At 38.5% G+C, this 23,265-nt stretch overlaps 4 protein-coding genes across 5 annotated transcripts in view; 2 read left to right on the top strand and 2 right to left on the bottom strand.

Moving 5' to 3' along the window:
• The window catches only part of cers5 (ceramide synthase 5), a 41,084-nt gene extending 33,483 nt beyond the window's left edge, over positions 1–7,601 (top strand). The window contains exons 9-10 of the mRNA XM_046875155.1: positions 964–1,120; positions 5,581–7,601. Coding sequence (XP_046731111.1) covers positions 964–1,120; positions 5,581–5,730 — 307 coding nt within the window. The 3' untranslated portion in view covers positions 5,731–7,601. The remainder of the gene's footprint in view (positions 1–963; positions 1,121–5,580) is intronic.
• Positions 7,602–7,642: 41 nt separating this feature from the next.
• On the bottom strand, positions 7,643–10,296 carry LOC124402262 (cytochrome c oxidase assembly protein COX14 homolog). The gene is made up of 2 exons (XM_046875158.1): positions 10,139–10,296; positions 7,643–8,083 (listed from the first exon to the last, which is right to left on the bottom strand). The coding sequence occupies exon 2, from the start codon at positions 8,071–8,073 to the stop codon at positions 7,891–7,893; it is 183 nt and encodes a 60-aa protein (XP_046731114.1). The 5' UTR covers positions 8,074–8,083; positions 10,139–10,296; the 3' UTR covers positions 7,643–7,890.
• LOC124402260 (pre-miRNA 5'-monophosphate methyltransferase) lies at positions 8,143–12,133 on the top strand. 2 transcript variants are annotated; one of them, XM_046875156.1, is made up of 3 exons: positions 8,143–9,753; positions 10,386–10,659; positions 11,387–12,133. In XM_046875156.1, exons 2-3 carry the CDS (start codon positions 10,456–10,458, stop codon positions 11,939–11,941), a joined length of 759 nt encoding a protein of 252 aa, XP_046731112.1. In that variant the 5' UTR covers positions 8,143–9,753; positions 10,386–10,455; the 3' UTR covers positions 11,942–12,133. The 2 variants fall into 2 exon arrangements, with proteins under 2 accessions (XP_046731112.1, XP_046731113.1); XM_046875157.1 differs by lacking the exon at positions 8,143–9,753 and adding an exon at positions 10,134–10,243.
• Positions 12,134–14,312: 2,179 nt separating this feature from the next.
• Positions 14,313–21,705, bottom strand: si:dkey-222f2.1 (intermediate filament protein ON3). The gene is made up of 9 exons (XM_046875189.1): positions 21,327–21,705; positions 19,973–20,181; positions 19,747–19,807; positions 18,461–18,556; positions 18,046–18,210; positions 17,821–17,946; positions 16,788–17,008; positions 16,623–16,669; positions 14,313–14,585 (listed from the first exon to the last, which is right to left on the bottom strand). The coding sequence occupies exons 1-9, from the start codon at positions 21,618–21,620 to the stop codon at positions 14,482–14,484; spliced, it is 1,323 nt and encodes a 440-aa protein (XP_046731145.1). The 5' UTR covers positions 21,621–21,705; the 3' UTR covers positions 14,313–14,481.
• Positions 21,706–23,265: the final 1,560 nt, after the last annotated feature.

Raw genomic sequence — 23,265 nt, 5'->3', positions numbered from 1 at the left:
TAACATTCAGTATGTTCAGCTAAGTTTACCATTTATTTGCTATTTCAATCTAAACAACACCCACACCTTGAAGGAAGGCAAAGGCCACTCCTCATTTTATACAAGTCTTGTTTATTCTAGTACACTAAAGCATTTCACTGGGTTAGGGCCTCAGTAACTAACACAATTTATTTGTGTGAAAGGTGCGTCTATGCCCTACCTCAGTAAAAGTTTTTATATTGCTTTGAGGTGTAGAATTATAGAGATAAAGCTCTAACTATGTTGGTTAACATGACTGACTGCAGGTGATGAATTTGCATAAGATTTTTGGTCTTGATTTTATTATTTTTTTCTATATTGAAATGAAATTTGTGATGCTGAATTGAAAATACTAAAATACCAGAAAGCCTATTAGACTGATATATAGCATACAACCATTGGCTGGATGAGACAAGAAGGCTTTGTATCACAGCCTAATTAAGAACTTTCAACAGAGTTAAATGTTAGCAATCACATGATTATATTTCATCCCTGATATTTAGATATATTTACAGGTGGAAAAAAGAAAAGCTGTGATTGTGTTAGTGAATCCATCTCACTCCTCTTTTATTTATTTTTATTGATTTTTTTCATTTTTTGGTGAAAAGGGATATTTTAGCTGCTAATGATATGATGTTTATTGCCCTAATGTGGAATAACACTAGGGGGCACATTATCTTTGGTTTTATTTTAAATTCTTGAATTGCAGTCATGTATTCAGTGGGTCAGATGAGAACCTGTATCAGGCCAGTCTTATCCTGTATGTCCTGTGAGCCGTATGTTTGTCAGTTTGGTATCAGTAACACACAAGCACTGTTAATATTTTACGCCTCGTCTCCTAGACAGGACATGAGTCAACATGAATTAAAAATGAAAGCGAAAATCTGAAAAACCGTTATGATAGAAGCTACTTTTAATCTACTGTTGCCTGTGTGTGTGATTCAGGATCCTAAACAGTACAATGTTTGAGAGCTGGGAGATCATCGGGCCATACCCCTCGTGGTGGGTCTTCAACAGTTTGCTGCTGGTGCTGCAGGTGCTGCACATCATCTGGTCCTACCTCATATTACGCATCGCCTTCAAAGCCCTCATGAGAGGAAAGGTGAGTCATTGTCATAGGCCTCTAGAGGGCGCTCGTAGTGCGTTTACATAAATACATACAGGAAATGTTTTATTATTACAATAGATTAGGCATTGCATTGTTGGAATTTGCAGTATGCTTCCTTGTGTCAAAGCAGCTTAGAGTTAATACTCTTGAACCAAGTACACAATAGTGACTCTAAACCTGAGATTTAAACATAGCATATTAATATCCCATATATCTTTAGAATAGTGTTATTATTAGAGTTTAATGTCCATTGGGCTGTTTTAGTTGGGATTTATTATTATTATTATTATTAATAATCCGCCATAAAACTTTGTGCAAAGCAAACCGTGAGGCCTAGACACTTGAAACTTGGCAAGATAGTAGAGCTCAATTTTGGGAGTTGGGGGAATTGGACAAAGGGAGGCGCTACAGTCCAAAAATACAACCCTAACCCTAGCTCGTACACCGTTTGTCTTGCAATCCTCGGGTCAAAACAAAGAAAAATGGCTAGAACTCATGAACAGAATGAGATCTTCACCAAACTTGGTAAACAAGTGTGTGTGTTAAATCTTTTGTCAAATAAGAAAAATGTGGCGCTTGACCTATTGGTGGCGCTATAAGAGGAAAAAACTTTATAAAATGGCTATAACTATGCAACCGTTGGTTTATGCTCTGACATGCGCTGTTAACTGGGGGACCTTATATAGACAGGTGTTTGCCCTTCCTGAAAATTTACCTAAAAATTAGCATGCATTGTCTCTGTCCAATAGGAGTCTATGAGGACATTTACATAAACATGGCCTTTTCCTTATGAGCTTTAATGCCTTAGTTGCTTGAACCCCAATAATCGCTGCTTGCAGCTGCATTTATTATTATTAGTAGTAGTAGTGGTGGTATATTTTTCTTATATAAAATAAAAATGTCCACTACAAGCCTGTAAGGTAACAGTTAAAAATAAAGTCGTGTATAAATAATGTATTATAATATTTCTCATTCCAAAACCAGCTAAACAAAAAAGATTTTAAAATACTATTTCGAGTTTAGATGCAAGTTTGTTATATAAAGTTTCTTTTAGATCATGTTAAGGGTGTGATTCATCAAAAAAACAGTATATAGTTCAGTGTACAGTTAAAGAGTTATGGACAAAGTGCCTTATTATTTTTTTATGGCTGATGTAACAATAATCATATACATTTTTACAGTATGGCTGTAAATGTATAAACCCTGTATAAGCCAAAATCGAAACGTCATCCAATGGGTCGTTTTTGTTTGTTTTTTGTTTCCCATATAATCATTAAAAGGTTTAGACCTGCTGTACAGAACTCAGTTGGATTCAGATTTATTTGTATGACTCTTTTAGCAATAGACATGGTCCCAAAGCAGGTTTATAGGAATCCAGATGTACAGATTCTTCCCTTTTATACATTCTCTGAGTAACACCAGATAGTGGACTTATAAAATGTTACAGTATACAGGTATTAATGGATAAAGTTTAAACAGCACTACAGAACAATACAGTGTGCTGAAAGAGTCCTGGGATGAGCACAAGACAGTCTTTATGATGACTGTAGCAGTTCTTTAAATACTAATTGGACTAACTGGATCCCACTTCATGGGGGGTTTGGACACTGGACCTCCTGGAGTGTTTAAAGACTCTGGAATGGAGAAGTTGGTGTTGGATCTGTGATGATTGCAAATGTTGAGCTATTTTATGAGCTACTGAGCTCCTAGTTTTTAAACCATAAATGACTGTAAAAGACTGTAGAAAGAACATTACTCATAATCTTACATTGGAGTGCTCATGTTAGTTCTCACTCTCCAGTGTTCTGTATTGTTTAAAGATTTATGATCACGCTCTTGAGATCACCCAAATGAGGATGGGTTCCTCTTTTGAGTCTGATTCCTCTCAAGGTTTCTTCCTCATAACATCTAAGGGAGTTTTTCCTTGACACAGTCGCCATGGCTGCTCATCAGAGATAAATACACATCGTTCACCTTAACTGTTAATTTCTGTAAAGCTGCTTTAAGACAATGTCTGTTGTGAAAAGCGCTATAGAAATAAACTTGACTTAATTGAGAATAGTGATGTGACATTATCTTGGGCTTAAAATGTAAGGTTTAATTCACAATACTGGTTCATAAAAATGGTGTATCTCACTTTTGCCTCGCAGTCCAGCTCTTCCACAACCTGGTGTTTCCATTATCTTTTTTCCGTGCTGTGTTCCCTCCTTCACTCTCTTATCCTTCACCTATTGCTTCTCCCTGTTTCTCCACTGCAGAGCTGGCTTCTCTCTCTCACCCTCTCCTCTCAGGCGGAAGGCAGCTGCTGTCTTTCTATCGCTCTTTCCTGATTGAGAATCTCTGCCTTTTCTGTCTGCTTTAACCTCGCAAACTGTTCTTGCCTAGTAGATCCCGTTCTCTCGTTCCTCAGCAGTAAGTTCGCCTCCTCTTCCACTTTTCCTCCTTATTTGATATTCTGTTCTGTGATATTTAAGCCCAAAGTTTGTAAGGATGCCAATTCTCATTCTTAATATATTTTTAAAGGTGAATGTTTTTATAACCTGTAGGAATCATGCGAGATGGATCTCAGCTGTTTATTAGCATTGGAATTTCTAAAAGATCTAAAAGAAACTGCTCTTTTAAATAAATGAAGGTTTTTTTAATGAACTGGTTTTTAGAAACTCAGGTACTTTTAGGTGGAAGGTGTATTATACACAGGTACAGTGCATCCGGAAAGTAAAGAAGTTGTTTGTTTGAAACCTTTGCAAATAAAAAAATACAAAAACGGAAAAAAATGTACGTAAGTATTCACAGCCTTTTTTCCATGACATGAAATTGAGCCCAGGTGCAACCTTTTTTCACTGATCATCCTTGAGATGTTTCTACAACTTGATTGGAGTCCACCTGTGGTAAATTCAGTTGAGATAGTTTGGAAAGGCACATGCCTGTCAATATGAGATCGCGCATTTAGCATAGCATATCAGAGCACAAACCAAGCCATGAACTATATGGAATTGTCTGTAGACCTCCAAGAGACATAATTGATCTGTGGAAGGGTACAGAAAAATTCCTGTAATATTGATGGTCCCCGTGAGCGCAGTGGCCTTCACTCATTAGGAACCACCAGGACTCTTTATAGAGCGGGCTGGACTCCACTAATCAGGCCTGTATGGTAGAGTGGCCAGACAGAAGCCAGTCCTCAGTAAAAGGCACATGAGGGCCCACCTAATATTTGCAATAGGAAGGACTTTCAGACTATTAGAAACAAAGATTGACTCTTTGTCCTGAATGCCAAGCATCATGTCTGATGGAAACCAGGCACTGCTCATCACCTGTCCAATACCATCCCTACAGTGAAGCATGGTGGTGGCAGCATCATGCTGTGGGGATGTTTTTCAGCAGCAGGAACTGGGAGACTAATAAGGGTCGAGAGAAAGATGAAATCAGCAATGTATAAAGACATCCTTGATTAAAACCTGCTCCAGGGCACTCTGGACCTCAGACTGGGCGACAGTTCATCTTCCAACAGGACATCAACCCCAAGCACACAGCCAAGATAACAAAGGAGTGGCTATGGGATGACTCTGTAAATGTCCTTGAGTGGCCCAGAGCCCAGACTTGAACCTGAATGAACATCTCTGGAGGCATCTGAAAATAGCTGTGTACTGACGTTCCCCATCCAACCTGGTGGAGCTTGAGAGATTCTGAAAAGAACAATGGGAGAAACTGCTCAAAAATAGGTGTACTAAGCTTGTAGCATCAAACTCAAATAGACTTGAGGGTGTAAATGGTGCCAAAGGTGCTTCGGCAAAGTATTGAGCAAAGGCTGTTAATACTATGTACATGTGATTAATTATTCATTTCATTTTATCTGACCTCAACCCTATTGAACCAATACTGCATTCCAGGCCTCCTCTCTAACTGTGGAATTGGATGGTCAGGTGTCTATAAACATTTGTCCATATAGTGCATGTGTAAGCTTTATTATTTTTTTTTATTATTATATGCATTGCAATTTATTCCTGAAAATACCGAATGGCAATCAAAACAAGTTCAAAACAGCGCACGCTCTTCCCTGATTGGTTGCTTGCCACGTAATTGACAAGTTACGTTTTTATCTGCTCATAAATAAAAGGGAACAATTGATAAAACAAAATGTAGTTGAGTAAAAAGTCTGAAATGTAGTGAATTAAAAGTTTCCCTTAATGGAAATAGTTCAGTCAAGTACAGATACGTGAAAAAGCTACTCAAGTACAGTAACAAATTACATTTACTTCCCTTCTGTCCACCTTCTTTAATAGTGGAGGTTTTTATTAGAGCAAAAATCCACGTTTGGCCATATAATGCATCTGCTTATGTGAACCTAATAAACCGATTACACACTAATCAGTGTGTAACATTTTATTGAATACCTAATGAAGCGGCTCTTATCTACACACGACTCTCATCCACTACGAATGTTCTCTTTGCACCAGGTATCCAAAGACGTACGTAGTGATATCGAAAGCAGCTCAGAGGAAGAGACTGAAAAGACTCCCACCCGCACAGCTTCAGCCAAACGGGAAAACGGCACCAACGGCCATTTCGGCTCGCAGCCTTGGACCCGGAGAGACGAGAGCTGGTGACACAGCGCAATTCACAAGCCATTAACAACGAACTGTTATTACTGTAGCATCTTAATTCCACTCCTCCATCAGATACAGTTTGGTCAGGAAAAATAGAATGAAGCACTTATTATATTACACATTCCCTGGTTTGTTTTTGTTTGTTTGTTTTTTTTACACTAAGGTGACATTTGTGGTAAATGTTGACCATGATGATGAAGTGCTGAATCATGTTTGCTGTATGGACATTGATGCTTCAGGTGTGAAAGAAAAAAAAACAAAAAAACGGAGACAAGACAGCAGTGAGATTTAAGGTTTCATCTCTTCGTTTGCATCATCTTGTTTCAGAAGTGGATGTTTTTTTTTTTACTTCACATTCTTCTTGAAATCTTCATGTTTTACTGAAGTCAGGGAGAAAGCCTGTTGACTTTTATTCTTTCTCCATGTCTGACATTCATTCATTTATTTCCCTTTTTGTTTTTCGTTTTTTTTTTTTTTTTTTACTTGTGTGTTGTGATGCCGCCTGTCCTGTTTTTCATGACACTTGATTATTATTTTTTTTTTATCTAGAGAGCAAATAAGTTTATTAAAATATGACCTGATCGCTTCACACTGAGAGCTGATTTGGTACTCCGTGATGTCACATGAAAAAAATAATTTCTATTACAGTTTACAGTTATCAGTGTAATAAATGCTAGCTAGGTGTGCCTAATAAATCGTCCTCTCAGTGCAAGAAACAACACAAGCAGGAGTCGGTCAGCTTAATCATGTTTGGTTCTATTTTCATCAGGACTGACGCTTGGATTGTTCGAGCTACTCCTCACTGCAGAACTAAAAGTCCAGGGGGCGGAGCTTAACCAGATCCGACGCCTCCTAAACTTTAATCCCTTATGAGATGCCGTACATCACTGCCCCAGCCTCGTTTGGTTCTGCAGCCAGGACAGCTGGATTTGTATGTGCATTTAGTACATCCCATTTCACAATTGGTTCCTATTTGCATTTTAATAACCTCCACTTTTCTGAAGGTGGTTGCTGTGGAGAAGTTTGTGTAGGATAAGGAGACCTGGGGTGCACTCAGCGTTCCAGTTCATCCGAAAACTCTCTATAGCGTTTATAGGCCACTCCAGATCTTGCAATCCAACCTATATCTTCATGTGAGTCGCATTGTGAATCAGGTTTGGGTCTCCTAGTTCAAGTGAAGGGAAAATGTAATGGTACTGCATTCAGATTGTGTGCTTCCAACACAACAGTTTGAGGAAGAGCCTCATATGACTGGAAAAGTCAGGTGTCCCAATACTTTTATTTATATAGTATAGATCAGTAATGTCACCCCAGTTTGCTTTGGTAACTACTGTATAAACCAGTACTTGGTACATAGGCAGGTATCTGGTATCACTGCACTCCATAGCCCCTAGAGTTGACTGTATTATACTAAAGGTTATGGTGTATTTTTGTTTTTTTATAAAAGCTAATTTAAACAAAATCCTCGCAGTCCTCGTTCACTCCAGTACAAATGTAATGAAGCAGACGTTCGGACTCCAAACATGTCTCAGTTGATCAACTCCATTTCCCACTGACTAAGAATATGACATTAATGTATGCTAAATTTTAAATCTAAATACATGCTTCATATTTTTGTATTTTACAATTTAAGTTAATTATTTCAGTGTAAAATCCATAAATAAATTCAGTGCTGCAGGTTTCAGGCAAACACAATAATAAAATGCACTTGATGTTGCATGTCGATAGATTGGATGATAGACGTGTATTTGCCCTCATGTGTGATTTTGTATGAAAGATGTCATTTAACCAACAATTCAATATTCAAGCTGTGTCTGTGATACACCTTGAACTTGCACAACTATACAAGGATTAAAACAGATTAGTTGAAACTTGTACGTTGTATGTAATCAATTGGTTCTTGACGCTCGGATGTGAAGTCCGTACTTTATTTTTGACCCTGTTTATAAATGAATGGCAGCAAACCACACAATTGTCTAGTTGACTTTCACTTTTCTGTAAGAACGAGAGGTTTCATTTGCACTCCATTTATTAATATATTACAACAGATAAAAAAAAAATAATTCTAATGTACATTCGCCATCCGTAACGGAAGCTCTCATCTCCACCGTGTCCCATTTAAAAAAAGAAATGAGACACAGCCTCTGTACGAACAGTTGATCAATCTTTGACAATTTCAGGGTCGATGTTCTGATTCTGTGCAACCAGCTGGAGCTGTTTCTGTCTCTGCATGTAGCGGTAGCCGCGCATGGCACACAGGTAGCCTCCGTACAGGGTCAACAGCATCATGGAGCCGGAGAAGACGCGGTAGCCCACATCGGCTAGACGCTTAGTGCTCAGCATGAGGAACCTGCTAAAATGAGAAAAGACATTGTTATGGCTACAGTTGGAGTTTCGATTATGGCTATGCTTTCCTCGAGAATGTTTAGATGCAGATGGTAGTTTACTGACAAACATTATATCCCTGCTGGTAATAAATATATAGCAACCAACACAGAAATCCTAATGGTTTCCACTATAAACACCAGTATAAACCATTACACACACACACACACAAAAATAATTGCTTGGTAAAACCGTATCTGGATGCTTAGTATGGTCCTAAAGGTCCCTACTGATGTCCTGGAAAATAAATAAATAAAAAAGAAAACATTCAAACACCACTTTAAATAAATGATATGGGATCTGTTTTTGTAGTTGTCAGTGTTTGAGACAAGGCAGGCCATCAGCAGCACTGAAGATGAAACCGGCTTCAGGATGACTAAGAAAATCATCTGAGATGTGGGATTTGTAGATAACATCTTAGTCTTGCTAACAGAGTTCAGGTTTATGCAAGTCGGCAATGACCTAGCACTTTTTGGAGTTGCTACCTTTATCTCCGACGGTGTAAAAAGCTCCGCCTGTCTCAGACATTCTGAAGTGGAAGAGCACCATGTTTTGTGTGTTTGTTTTAAACATTATGTAACCACCAACATGCTCAGAATTCACCCTTGATAAAGGAGTAAACTGCAGAGATGGACAGAAAAGTGAAACCGCTTAAAGGAAAACAGCCAAAATGCACCAAAATCCAGTTTGTGAAAGGGCCGTTCCTTTCCCTGGAAATGAAAGTGATTTTATTGCAGGTAAACTACAAAAAGTAATCCCCAGTTTTACTCATTAAAGAAAAATGTCTATTCTAACAACGGTAAAAGTCAGGACACCCCACCCCCTAATAGCTAGTGTGACCCCCTTTTGCTGAAATAACTTCAGTGAGACTTTTCTTTTAGCCATCTACCAGTCTCTGACATCAGTCTGAGGGAAGTTTGCCCCACTCCTGAACACAGAATTCTTTCAGCTGTGAGATGTTTGAGGGGATTCCTGCATGTACAGCCTGTTTCAAGTCACCCCACAGCATTTCAATGGGATTAAGATCTCGGCTATTCCAGGACTTTCCATTTCTTAGGTTTCAGCCAGTCCTTGGTGGATTTAGTGAGATGTTTTGGGAGAGTTCAGTTCCACTTCAGCTTTAATTGTTCCTCAAGCACCCTCTGATACACTGTAGAATTCATGGTGGATTCTATGAGCAGACCAGGTTCTGCTGCAGCAAAGCATCCTCAAACTAGGACGCTTTTACCTTCATGTTTCACAGTTGGTATGAAGTTCTTTTCGTGGAATTCTGCATTCGGGTTACGCCAAACATGTCCTTTGTTTCGGTGTCCAAATGTTTACATTTTAGACAGAAGTCCTAGACTTGGTCTACGTTCTCTCTGGCAAACATCAGTCTGGATTTCATTGTAGAGGCATGCACTTTCACATCAACAGTAGCAAGAGACTTAGCACATCATTTGTTCCCCGAACACACCTGTAGGTTATGTAACAGCTATTTGTTTAAGAAGGAGAGTAATGGAGTTATACATCAGATGATCTGGGCTTCATCACCTGATCTAAATCCAGCCGAGATGGTTTGAGGTTAACTGGACCCTCATCTGAGAGAATGCAAACAGCTGTCATCAAAGCAGAAAGATTGCTAATCAAATATTCCAGGTTGGTAAAAGATTTTTTGTTTGCTACATAATTTCGTGCTCTTTCATAGTTTGGATGTCTTCAGTATAAAATGTACAAACTTGAAAATAATATAAAGAATAACCACTGAAGGAGAAGGTGTTCAAACTTTTGAATAGTACTGTGTATATCTAATTTCTTTTGTCCTAAATATAATATCGTATTGAGCTCCTTCCAAATATTGCATATATAAAATTAGACTTATTTATATATTTGTATTTATTGAGTAAACGTGTGAAATTGAAGCACGAGCACGACTTTAATCAGCCAACTAACCGCTTTAAATGTTAGACTGCTTCTTTTTCTTCCCTACAACCCGAAATGATTTGTTGTAAACGTGTAATTATTATTCTTAATACTCACTCACCTGTTTGTGTCTCTGATTTAACGCTATATCGTGGTTCAAACACCACCTTTACAACAGCTCAATGTCAGCCTGTAACGCTTGCACCACTTCCGGTTTACTCTACGGGTAAGCGGAAGGAACAAACGTCGACCAGCGCGTTTTATATATTCGTACATTTTATTTTATTTTGTTAAAACCGTAATTTCATTAAACAGTTTAATTTTATGTCTATTACTTGTCATTTTATGTATGTACATTCCAAATGCAGGAACAACAACATCATTTCCACGTCATAGGCAAGCAACACCGAGGGAATTATTTTGAGGACGGACAATAAAATGGAGTCGCCCAGTGGGAAAGACACATGTTTAGAAACTGTTGAGGATCCCGGTGCAGCTCCATATGGGAATTTTATTCATTATTACACGTTTAATCCACCAGAGAATCGTCTGAGTTTGATCCCTAGCACACTGCTGGAGGATGTGGGATTTCAGCCGGACACGGAGGAGGTGCTGATGCTGGATGTGGGCTGCAACTCTGGGGTGAGGAAGTGAACCTGAACAGCCAGTCAATATAATAATACAGTAAAGTTTGCTTTTATTTGAGCAATAATAACCTTTAAACTTATTATAATAATTAATAATTAAGCAAGTTTTTGAGTGTTTTAACATAAACCATTACCAAAAAAAAAAAATAAAACATTTGGAACTTTCCTGGAATCTGAAAGCTTAATGTTGTCCTTATAGTCCCTTCTCTTAGATCCCAACATGTGATCTACAAATTGCCAGAGGTCCTTAATGGTTTCTACTAGGTTCTACTGCACATACCACCAATAGAAAGCAACAAATTATCAAAGACCCACAGTTTCCATTAAAAACCAACATAAAGCCTGTTATTATAAATATTGAAACCATTACAAATTCTTTTGTTTTTATTTTTTTAACAGGGATATGTCTTGACTTTGCAAAACGTTACTGGTCATTTTTTATGAACATAGTTTATTATTAAAAACATTTGTGAACATCAACAATTTTTATTTTTAAAAAACAATTTTAGATAAAATGCCTGTGTAATTAAATAATATATAAATGTATATTTTAAAAGTAAAATAAATAAAATGAATGCAATACACTTTTTTTATTACTTTTTTATTTATTACATTATTTTTATTACATATATAAAAGAGGCTACTTGTATACATTGTTGAAAAAAAACTACAACCTGCCATGATGATCTTTTTCACTCTGCTCTATTGCTGCTTTTTGCCAGGACTTATCTATTGCACTATATAAGCATGTTCTGCAAGATCAGCCACCCAGAAATGATTCCTCCAAACGGATTCACCTTCTTGGATTTGATTTGGACCGGGACTTAATCCTCCGAGCTCAAAACTCAAACCCATTCCCCAAAAACATTAAATTCATTCCCCTTGATATCACCAGTGCAGAGAGCCACACTGAACTTACGTCCTACCTGAAGATGTTTGGACGCAGTCGCTTTGACCTGTGTTCCTGTTTTGCTGTGACCATGTGGGTTCACCTGAACCACGGGGATGCTGCCTTGTTAGCTTTCCTCACACGACTCGCCTCAATCTGCGAATGCTTGTTATTGGAGGCACAGCCATGGAAATGTTACCGCTCGGCTGCCCGGCGCTTACGGAAACTCGGACGCAGTGACTTCGACCATTTTAAGACCCTGGAGATTCGTGGGGATATGGCAGCTCATGCCAAAGAGCATTTAGAAAAACAGTGTAGAATGGAGCTGGTTCAGAGTTTCGGGAGTACATCGTGGGACCGGAGCCTTCTGTTGTTTAAGAGGCGATGATGCAGCCACCGAGAGACCCTAATTCGCCTAAAAACATTTAGGTCCTATTGTAACCTCCTATTGTGTCATGAATTAAGACTTTTTAAATCATCATTAGAATCATTTTGAATGAAAAGTTATTTTTAAAGAAATAAAGGATTTGCCTTCACTCATGTCGATTGTCTTACATAAAAACATCCCAAAACCCATTTATACCTGAGTTTTGCTCTTGTTTTATTGGAAAATCTCACTCTGTTGCTATACACATACATCCTGTAATCAGAAATACGGTTCTGTACACATCCCAGGACTCTTATTTACAATCTGTTCACATTTAACATCACCTAAAATACACTTCCGACTGTCTGTCCTTACACTTATAACTGTTCGGTTTCTTTTACAATAGGTTTGCCTTCCCTTTTGAGTCTGGTTCCTTTTAATGTTCCTTCCTCATGTCTTCTTAGGGAGATTTTTCCTGGCCAATGCAACCTTTGACTCTTTTGTAAAGCTGTTGTCATCATATCTATTGTTAAAAGTGTTAGGGAAATGAAACCCCACTTAAAATACCTCTCCATACATTGACAATTAGAAAAGTCTTGTAACAAAGTGTTTCTCACAGTAGGATCTGGGGACCTCCAAGCATCGAAACATCACCCTCCAGTCTGAGGTCATAAATAAATGTATACAATAATAATGTAGGTGAAGACTACAAATAGTGTCATTTTTGTCCTAATGATCATTATAATAAAACGTATGCATGGGAAAATGGTCAATGGCTGTAAAATGTTAAAATAAGGAGCCTGATATTTAAATATTTGGATTGTGTTTGTGAAATAAATGCGTATTTGACCAAATGTTAGGAATTTATTTTACAGTTAAAGCAGACCCAGCTGTTACCTGTATTTTTAGGTGAAGACTTCTCCACAAGGGGGCGCTCCTGTTCGATTAGCGTTTGTGTATGGATGGAAAATGCCAGTGACCTTCAAGACCACTATTGTTGATATTAAGACCAACACCAGTATTTTTGTATTATTATTTTTTTAATAACTCATTTATTATTTAAAACCACTAGTAATAAAATAATATAGATTACAAATTATTTAAAAGCTTCATTATGTGTCTCTATAAGGTTGTGGACCAAAGCAGTTTTGGAGCACATGCGTACAGATATTAGTCTCAGGAACTGTGCTGAAACAACGTTCTTCTAAATTTTGGTAGTGGTGAGTGCTGTCAAATAACATGTCACTCCAAAATCTCCCTGAGTGTTCAATTATAGGTGGGTTGAGATCAAGTGACTGTAAAAGCCTTGGCATTTAATTCATATCATTGTGAGCTTTATCAATCCAGTCGGCCCCCTAGACCCTGTTGCTGTGTGCAGAGTTATCCTGTAAGACACTGCTTCCATCAGGATCGAAATATTTCCTCATAGGATAAAGCTGATCACTCAGGGGAACGTTATTGATTTGCAGTAAGCCTATTTTTTAATTAGACAAGCAGAGACGGATCTCGTCAGCAAAATATCACGCAGCTACTCGACTGTCAAACATCGAAAGTGACCTTTTAAGGTTAGGACACGGTGGTGGCTGTGGCAAAAAATGAGGACACAGAAAGCTACTTTTTATAGTAAGTTAGTGTGTGTAGTTATCATATTATATGGTAAATGGATTAATAATACATATATTTTTTGCATTTATAACGTATACAATTGCAAACAACTTTTATTTCTTCTTCCAGCTGCTCCCATTAGGGGTCGCCACAGCGGCTCATCAGTCTCCATACCCCCCTGTCCTCTAAATCTGCCTCTTTCACACCAACTACCTGCATGTCTTCCCTCAACACATCCATAAACCTCCTCCTTGGCCTTCCTCTTTTCCTCCTTCGTGGTGACTCCATCCTCAGCATTCTCCTACTGATATACCCCATGTCCCTCCTCTGCACATGTCCAAACCATCTCAATCTCGCCTCCTTCACCTCGTCTCCAAAACTTTCCCTTTCGCTCTTGCAGATACCCTTCTACAATATACATTTTTTCTAAGTTCTCCAGTGTCCTTCAACTAACCAGAAACATGGTGGTACATGTTTTGTTGACTCCAAATTATCCTTAGGTGTGGCTGTGTGTGAATGATGTAATGTATGAAGTACCATTCAGGGTGAATTCCCACCTCACAGCCAGTGTTCCCAGGATGTGACTTGGTTACATTAGACTTTCTCAAAAAACACTGATTCTGATTGTCTACCCAGATGAGAGAAAAGAGTGTTTAAAACTGTACCTTTTAATACCAATGTGAATAAACCCTTCATTGTAATTGTGAAGAAGGTGTTGTGATTTGAAGGTCTGAATAAGGGGCACTTACTTCACTTGCATATAATAAGACTCCGGTTCACTCCTCTCTTTTCTTATAACTCTTTAATCGCTACAATATTATAGAAGGTTTACACCTTTAATGATAAATGCATATATATAGTTTCTTGTAACAAGTTTAACATAAAACGACACTACAGTTAGTTTTACAAACTTTACTTTTAGCTATTGCGATCATGCGGTATTTATTTCTGACATTTCAGTGTGTACTGTATCTGGTGTTGTCTCTAAACTCGGTGGTTTTGATCAGTACTTTAGGGGATGGAGAGCTGAACTGCTGGTAGCCGTTCATTCCCTTGGAGCCTGAAATAAAAGACACAGTTATAGTCATGTCCTCCAAATTATTCTTTATTTATTATTCTTTATAGCCCCAGACCATGATGCTACCACCACCATGCTTGACTGTAGGCAAGAAAAATTTTCTTGGTGCCACACATGTTGGACACCATCTGCATCAAACAAGTTTATCTTAGTCTCATCAGACCACAGAACATGGTTCTTCAGCAAACTGTTTGCTGGCTTTCTTGTGAGCCAGCCAACTTCTTTCATCGACCCTTGCGAGGCCTGTTCCGAGTGGAACCCGTCTTGGAAAACCTCTGTATGACCCTGGCACTGTACTGTAACTCAGTTTCAGTGTGTTACTAATCTTCTTATAGCCTGGGCATCTTTGTGTAGAGCAACAATTCTAATTCTCAATTTCTCAGAGTTCTTTCCCATGAGATGCATGTTGAACATGCAGTGGTCAGTATGAGAGAATTGCACTTAAATCACCAAATTTTTAATCTGTACTGCTTTACAAGCTGCACACTGACTAAAATATATATGTTTCATTTCTATAGTATTGTCCTATGAGAAGATCTTATAAAATCGTTGCTGAAATGTGAGGGGTGCACACGCTTTCATGAGATACCGTATGTTACTGTTTGAGTAGAAATCGTATTACTGAGCCAAACTGTCGTTTGAGGTGAGTGTGTCTAAAGCTATACATTTGTCAGCATCTCCTATCTCCATTCTTTTGTATTCTTTTTTTGTGCATATATTATAATACCTCAATAATTTCCTGTAAATTCAAACACATTTAAACCTTTTTTTTATTCCCTTTCAACAGGAACCAAAGATCATAACTGCTCAAAACATTGTACTTGTACATTGGTACTTTACGTTTCCCATGAGCGCTGTTTTTATGAAAACCATTGTTTATCCAGTTTCCTACATTTAAAAGTGGTGTGTAAGCAGTTCCTGGGGCTATAAAACCAAAAACCCATGTTGTTTTTTATTCTAGTAAACCTGCACATTTATCCAAATGCGATTTTGCTTGTTGTACATCATAAAAAACATTCACTTATTACCTCAATACTAATCTTACTTCCTAGTAATTATTGGTTTTAAAGCAGCGGTCCACAAACTTTTTTTGTGCCACGGACCGGTTTAATGTCGGACAATATTTTCACGGACCGACCTTTAAGGTGTGGCGGATAAATACAACAAAATAAAATTATATGACCAGCATAAAAACTGGTATTTTCTAAATATAATAATAAACGGGAATCCACTGTGTTGTTTTTTGTTAAATTTGCTAGCTTGGGGGTTTGAGTTTAGTGGTAATGTATTATGTGTTAGCGGTTGGAGCAGCACCTTTAAGAAGGTTAGCGGATGTAGGTAAGACATGTGACCGAGACATCATGACATGCATCAAGAGTGAGTCATAGACAGATGTGGAGGAGAGAATCCGGTCATTTTCCAAAATAAAACATCGTTCAGAATCAGATAATAAATAAAACAGAAATAATGTTATGTATTCTTTCTGTGTGGCCCGGTACCAATTGACCCAGGGGGTTGGGGACCAATGCTTTAATGAATCTGATTAGGTATTTATTTACTCATGGACACGTTGTACATGTTAAGATGTCTAACTGCAAGATCTCTAACTGTTGTATGAGGCTATTAAACCCGATGAAGCAACATTATCCCTCAGGTACTTGTGTTACAGCTTTTGAGAGACAAGTGACCTAGTTTATGTCAGCAAACTTTCTCCAAAGCCTTTTTTTCCAATTCCCATTCAACAGGAAGGAAAGTACATAACTGCTAAAAACAATGAAGGTCTAGAATATTGCATTTTTTTTAATGGTGCTGCCTGGAATGATTAAATATTTTATAATGCACACAACATGCACATGCTTTTATACTTCATAGAACCTTTTTGTGTATAAAGTTTAGGCATACAATTTGGAGGTGATTTACATGAAAAAGAAAAGGAAAACAAAATGAACTGTCTAAGAATGTGGACTATGAAGGGGTTAATAGTCATGTCTGTGCATGCTTATAAAGCTCGATACTCACTGTAATTGGACATGGATTGAACGTTGACAACAGCCTGCTGTACAATCCTAAAAAAAAAAAAACCACAATTATATTTTCATGGTTTTCAGGTCAGAGATATTACATCTGCCTGTCTCTAAGCTCAAACATGCTATCTTATGCTAGAAAGACCTCCATGTCCCTCACCTGTCCTCCTCGCCTTCCAGCAGCTTCCTGTAAGTAGCAATCTCGATGTCCAGTGCCAGTTTGACGTTCATGAGCTCCTGGTACTCCCTCAGCTGGCGTGCCATGTCCTGCTTGGCTCTCTGCAGAGCCTCCTCCAGGTCTCTGATACGAGCTTTGGCTTCCTTCACAGTCAGCTCACCACGCTCCTCTGCCTCGGCAACCTGGTTCTCCATGTTGGTGCGCTGCAAGCGAGGGTGATCTCCAGTTTGATTTTTTTTTTATAGCAATCATAGAGAGACCAAACCTACTCATTTTTGGAACAAATCTTACAATAGTTGCTCTTTTCAAAAATCTCTAACTTCTAATGGGATAGCACATTGACACAGTGTATAGCATTGGCAAATAACAGCACCCAGGCCCTTGGTTTGATCTTGGTCTTAGGTTTCTATTCTTGGTTCTTAGGTAAAATTTTTTACTTTTTACCATATTCTCCAGTTTTACTCCAGACATGGGATGCCTGATGAACACACATGTTCACATACTCATTTACAGTTGCTTTGCATAACCAAAAACACCCAGTGCGCCCAGGATTGTTTTTGGTTCCTAGGCAAATGAAGTCATTATGTAAATGTATTAATTATTTCCACTATTCTGAAGCTCTACAAATTTGGGAAGGGTGGGGGAAAAATGGTCATTTAACTGCTGCCATTGTTTAATTGTGACATTTGAATTCCTTGAATACTTAGAATAAAGAAAATAGCTAAAGAAAAAGGGGTATTTGCATATTCTAAATAATTCATTGCATTTTCTAAAGAATGTAAGCCAGACTACTAACTAATGATGATTTCCCCTAAAACGTTTTTTAGAATTTTTTTTATTTTATGAAATTAAGTGAGGTGGAACTATTAAAGTGGATTTATTTACTAGGATTAATCTGAATTGTAATGACTTTGTAAAATGTTTTGTAGTAAACAAAAAGTTTTTTGTTATTCAGTGGCAGGACCAAGATGTTCTGCTCTGAGAAAGTGGCTCTGTGTCATGTCGTGTTTTTTACCTGGGCCTTGATGGACTCAATTTCGCTTTGCAGGCGGCTGATCATGCGGTTGAGCTCAGCGATCTCAGCCTTGGTGTTTCTCAGCTCGTTAGCATACTGTGTGGCCTGGCTGGCCATCTGGTCATACTGTAGTGTGAACACAAACTCATGCTTGATATGTCCTTATTTTTACAAAATTTACAATTCCAAGCTATTGCAGAGTCTGTTACTTGGAGATCTTCATACCTTAGACTTATACCAGGCCTCAGCTTCCTCACGGCTCTTGGCTGCGATCTCCTCATATTGGACCTTGACCTCAGCCACGATCTGGTCCATGTTGAGGTTGCGGGAGTTGTCCATCTGCACTATGACACAGGTGTCCTTGATGCTGGCCTGCATCTCATGCAGCTCCTGCATTAACACATTTAAAAAAATTATAGAAATGCCAACACTGTTCTCCCAACCTACCTCTGCTACCACTTCTATAATCATTGCACATTTATTCTAGACATTTTAAATAACCCAAAAAACGATCCCGTATAAACTCAGTATAATGTTTTATTTGTATAGTTCTTTTTATATTAGTCATTGTTACAAAGCATCTGCACCAGATTCTGGATGTAGATGTACAGTATAATTGTGAGGCATGAGATGTAAATACCTCATCATAAATAGCCTTGAGGAAGTTGATCTCATCAGTCAGAGCACCCACTTTATCTTCCAGATCAGCTTTCACCAGGTATGCAGAGTCCACATCCTAAAAACAATTGATTATTACATATTATTGTCTTGAGGTTAAAGGCAGAATATCTTTCTGTAGACCAATACTGCTTTAATATTCAAGTCAAGAGTCAAGTCAATTACATGGTCATTTGATAATTACAGTAAGTCGTAATAGATTTTTAGGGTCTGTGGCTCTCGCAGCACACATATTACCATTCTATCAATCTTTACCCAACAGATTTTCATAGCAACGAAGAAAACAACTTGTTCATCTGATGAGGGGGGGGGTTTCCTAAGTAGTTCCAAGGGTAAGTAGTTCCTACGGCTTTAAAATCAAATTTTTCTTTTTTTTTTGCAAATAAACCTGCACATTTATCCATATGAGCTTTGGTTGTTGTATCTCGTGAACTTCACTTATTACCTCAAAACTAAACTTAATTCTGTATAACTGTTGGTTTTAAGGGAATATCTACAGGCATTTATTGATTCATGTACACATCGTACACTTTAGAAGCAAGTTGTACGAGGCCAGTGAATCCGATGAAGCAACATTATCCCTCAGGTACTTGTGTTACAGCGTTTGAGAGACAAGTGACCTAGTTCAGCAAGCTCTCTCCAAAGCTACTCTCCATTACAGTCACATCTATCTCTAATGATATAATGCAACCACTTGTGCTTGTTTTTAACTGAGACAGAATTATTTTAATGAATTTTTTTAATTCAAAATACTGTATAAATCGCTTGCTTTTGGAGAATAAAAATATTTTAACTGTGTTTTGACTTTGCCTAGATGTTTTGCCTAGACTTTTTACTGAGCCATTACAAAAATGGAAATATTAGTTTATATGTAATCCTAGAACTGTTGCTGTATCCTTTCCATGCAGTAATGAACTACATTATGGATTGGATTTCTCACATTACCAGAGGCAGTATGTGTTCTTTTGGCATCCATTGTAAATATCATTCTAACCCTATCTGGGGTTTTGTTAGAAAAAGTATTAATACTGTTCAGCTTTTATAGAAATGCATCCATGGGACACTTTTACTGAGTCTCTTTTATTGTGTTCATTGGGGAAAAGTAGGCTGGATCAGGCTGCAGAGTTTACTCTTGTCCCTTGATGCCTGATTTATTCAGTGGTCCATTATAGTGGAATCAGACGTAAAGTGTACAAAAGCATCTATTGTCCTAATGTGTTCCCCGAGAAGATACTAGTGAAATCAAACCTTTTTCAGAATCACAAAGTCATTCTCCAAGTTGTTTCGCTTGTTGATCTCGTCCTCGTACCTGAGTCAAAGCCAACAGATATGGAGGGGATTACTGTAGATGCAGAACTAGTTTATGATGTCAGACACAAAAGAAATATATATAATAATAAAATAATAAATAATAATCCAAAATTTAGAGATCCTATAGAAACTTTAGATTTCTAGTTTTATTGAAGAGACATACTTGTGCTTGAAGTCTTCCACCAGCCCCTGCATGTTCCTCAGCTCTCCGTCCAGCTTGATTTTGTCGTTGTTGACCACGTCAAGCTGTCTGCGCAGATTGGCCATATAGGCCTCAAACATGGGCTCAATGTTGGACCTGCCTGGGGTCTGACACTGCAGCACTTCCAACTTGGTTTCCAGCATCTTGTTCTGCTGCTCCAGGAACCTCACCTTTGGATAGAAATGAAATACCAAATAAAATATGGTGAAGGCTTATTTCATTTTTGTATGAAATGTGTACTAGAAATAGGAAGTGATGCAAAAGAAAAAAGAAGAAAAAACAGTTCTTCTTTCTGTGTTACTCCATGCATCTGAAACAAGAAGGCTCATTGTTTCCGCTGGGCCCTGTTATTATCAGTAGTATCTTATAGCCATACTGAAAGATAAAGTCTGGTGAGGTGCCAAACAGATTAAAGATGCATGGATTCCAGATTCTGGTTACAATTTGAATAGGTCATTAGTTGTAGGTGGTTGAGACTCATCTTCATATACATTTTCTGTTATTGTGGTTTGTCTGCTGTTGCAAAAGATGCTTGGTTCTTGAAAGCCATTTTTTGCATTGACTATTATTAAAAGCCTAGGCTGATTTAATTTATGGCTGTTGTGCCAGGCTAGTGACACTAATGGAGCAACATTATCCCTCAGTTACTTGTGTGGCAGTGCTGGATGGACAAGGCATTGACATGGATCAGCCACCTCTCTTCAAACCTAATCTCATTCTTTTTGAACACTGATCTGAGGCCAGTACTTAAAGACCCCCTTTTGGCCCTAACTAGTATCAGTAAAAGTCTCTGTTTCAGTCCAGGGCCCCCCTAGGATTGGGTTGCCATTGTCCCCAAGCACAAAGGTTCCTTTTATACTCTCAGGGACAGTGGTGTCTTTGGTGACTTGGCCAAGCCTGACCTGTTTTTATCAGGTTACAGTCCGGCTTTAGAGAAAAGGGCTATGGTGCTAAAGCTCAACTATCATTTTCATGTGCTTTCCTGCAATGTTAAGCAAATTACTCTTGCCTGAGAACACTTGGGCTTCTTAGATGTCCAGAATTAAGTATCCTTTTAAAAAGGAATGGGGTCAAGAATTTCACTCCAACTTTGGTGTCACCATCCTTAAGTACAATACCACCTTTGTGAAGCAGCCCTTTAAAGCGTGTGTGGAAAAGCCGGTGATATAAAGCAATGAATGCTATGGGTACATTATATAGACTTTATCAAATTGTGTTAGGGCACCAGCTTGCGATTTATTTGCAGAAATTCCTGAACACACATGACACTTACTAGATCACACAATGTCTCTTGAATCAGCAGCCCATATCTTACCTTGTCAATGAAGGAGGCAAAGCGGTTGTTAAGAGATTTCATCTGCTCTTTTTCCTGAGTGCGCACCATCTGGATGTTAGGATCGATCTCCAGGTTGAGGGGGGCCAGCAGGCTTTTGTTGACCGAGATGCTGGCTATGGGAGCACCAAAGTAAGAGCTGCTGGTGCTGAAGCTGGGTGACAAAGCTCCAAGAGACATTGTGCTAAACCCAGTGCTGTAGCCACCAAAGCCGCCAAGCTTCCCGCTGCTGCGCACAGAACAGCTTGAACTGATCCTCTTGCTTCTCATACTCATCTTGAAGTAATGTGGACGAATGAAACCAAGTCGAGGATGCTCTGGGAGATCTTTTAGAAGTGCAGCAAGCGGGATCTGAGTGGGCCTTTTAAATACCAGGATTTGGGTGGAGTGATAGGTATGTTGTTAAACCTGTTTCAGTGGACACGCATGCGCACATGAATGCGCTGGGACAGTCGGCTCTCTATGGGTCTTCTGTCCCTGGTCCAGGTAGTGCGCACCTCTCTCGTTCCGCTCCACATCCACCCATATACTTTACACACACATTCTTTCTCCTGTTCAATCACTCTCACCAACCCCCCCTCGCAAGTAATACTATAGAACATTTTTATACTGTACTATATAACATAATTTGAAAGGAATGCAGAAGAACGTACATCTCAAATCTCAGAATAATGTACCAAAAGACATTTTAATTTTTTTAATAGCTTCATTTTGAAAAAGAAAATCAAGGAAACTTTGTTGCAAATTCAAAATAGGAGAGTGACCAAAATGGCAGTCCGATAGTTTGTCTAATGCAGGTTTCACACTCCACATTGCTCTCATTCACCCTTTTACTGTTTCCAGTTACACACATACAACAAAAGTCTCTGGTTAATTCACACAGTCACTAAGCATACACACCCAGTTGTCTTTTTATTAGTCTTTGCCTTAATGTTTTGCTCTATACGTTTCTGATTCTGGCATCCTGTAATTTGTCACCTGACTCTTTTTAATCTGGTTCCAAATTAAAATTTGATGACTGTGGGTTTTTTTGTTGGTTTTTGTTGTTGGTTTTTACTGACCTGCACCTGCATCTGTTATTCTTTTCATTATGTGGCCCATAAGGGGACAGTAATTTTGTTACAGGACATCTGTCTGCAGACTTTAATTAATTATTTAGGTATTTATTGGGGAAGGGGATTCTCCAGTGTTTACCTGGTCTGAACCTGAGCTCTGGATATTGTTGCCGTGGAGTTTCACATGTCTTCTTTGTGTCTATGTGGGCTTTCACTGAGTTACCCCACCCACCCCCACCCCCCCAAAATAGATAAACAAGCTGTGCAAAAATGCCCCTAGATGTGAATGAGTATGTACTGTAAGTGTGTGTGGTATCTTGCAATGAATTGGCATGCCTTTAGGGGTGTATTCCATCCAAACACTAAATGCTCAGAGAATTGGCTCTAGAGTGATCCTGACCAAAATAAATGAATGAATCTACGTCTTGTATGTTTAAGGTTTCAAATATATAGTGCTTGTGTATACATGCAGTAGTGTGTAACTCCTTCTTAGCACTTGCCTGTACTTATGATGACCCCCACCCCGCAAATGATCTTGTGACGATGGTAAATGTGTTCTTTTGCATTGAAGGTATAGCTCAAAGACCCAAAATATTACATGTCTGGTATAGAACAATAATTATCTGTGTTCAGTTGATGTGAGTTAAAACAGCCTGTAAACACACAAATAAACAGGTGGCTATTTTTTTTCTTTAACAGTCTAGTTGCCCAATGTAGCCTCAGATTCCTGTTCTTGGCTGAAATTATTGAAACCCGATGTGGACTTCTACGGGGGTTTTACTGGATTTGAGTTACTGTAGACTTCCTGTCAGCTTCAACCAATCTAGCCATTCGCTCTGACCTCTCATCAACAAGGCTTTTCAGTC

Source organism: Silurus meridionalis, chromosome 19, assembly GCF_014805685.1.
Source record: "Silurus meridionalis isolate SWU-2019-XX chromosome 19, ASM1480568v1, whole genome shotgun sequence".
NCBI lineage: Eukaryota > Metazoa > Chordata > Actinopteri > Siluriformes > Siluridae > Silurus > Silurus meridionalis.
The sequence above is the reverse complement of the archived record's forward strand: the minus strand, read 5'-3'. Positions and strand labels throughout refer to the sequence as shown.

What these genes read in the sequence shown, in the direction of transcription:
- LOC124402262 (XM_046875158.1), bottom strand. Translation starts at nt 8,073, where the DNA reads ATGCTGAGCACTAAGCGTCTAGCCGATGTGGGCTACCGCGTCTTCTCC.
- si:dkey-222f2.1 (XM_046875189.1), bottom strand. Translation starts at nt 21,620, where the DNA reads ATGAGTATGAGAAGCAAGAGGATCAGTTCAAGCTGTTCTGTGCGCAGC. An exon ending in TTGCCTCCTTCATTGACAAG is followed by an intron (nt 20,182 to 21,326) that starts GTAAGATATGGG and finishes TTCTATCCAAAG; the next exon opens with GTGAGGTTCCTGGAGCAGCA. An exon ending in AGGCCTGGTATAAGTCTAAG is followed by an intron (nt 17,947 to 18,045) that starts GTATGAAGATCT and finishes TTCACACTACAG; the next exon opens with TATGACCAGATGGCCAGCCA.
- LOC124402260 (XM_046875156.1), top strand. Translation starts at nt 10,456, where the DNA reads ATGGAGTCGCCCAGTGGGAAAGACACATGTTTAGAAACTGTTGAGGAT. An exon ending in ATGTGGGCTGCAACTCTGGG is followed by an intron (nt 10,660 to 11,386) that starts GTGAGGAAGTGA and finishes GCTTTTTGCCAG; the next exon opens with GACTTATCTATTGCACTATA.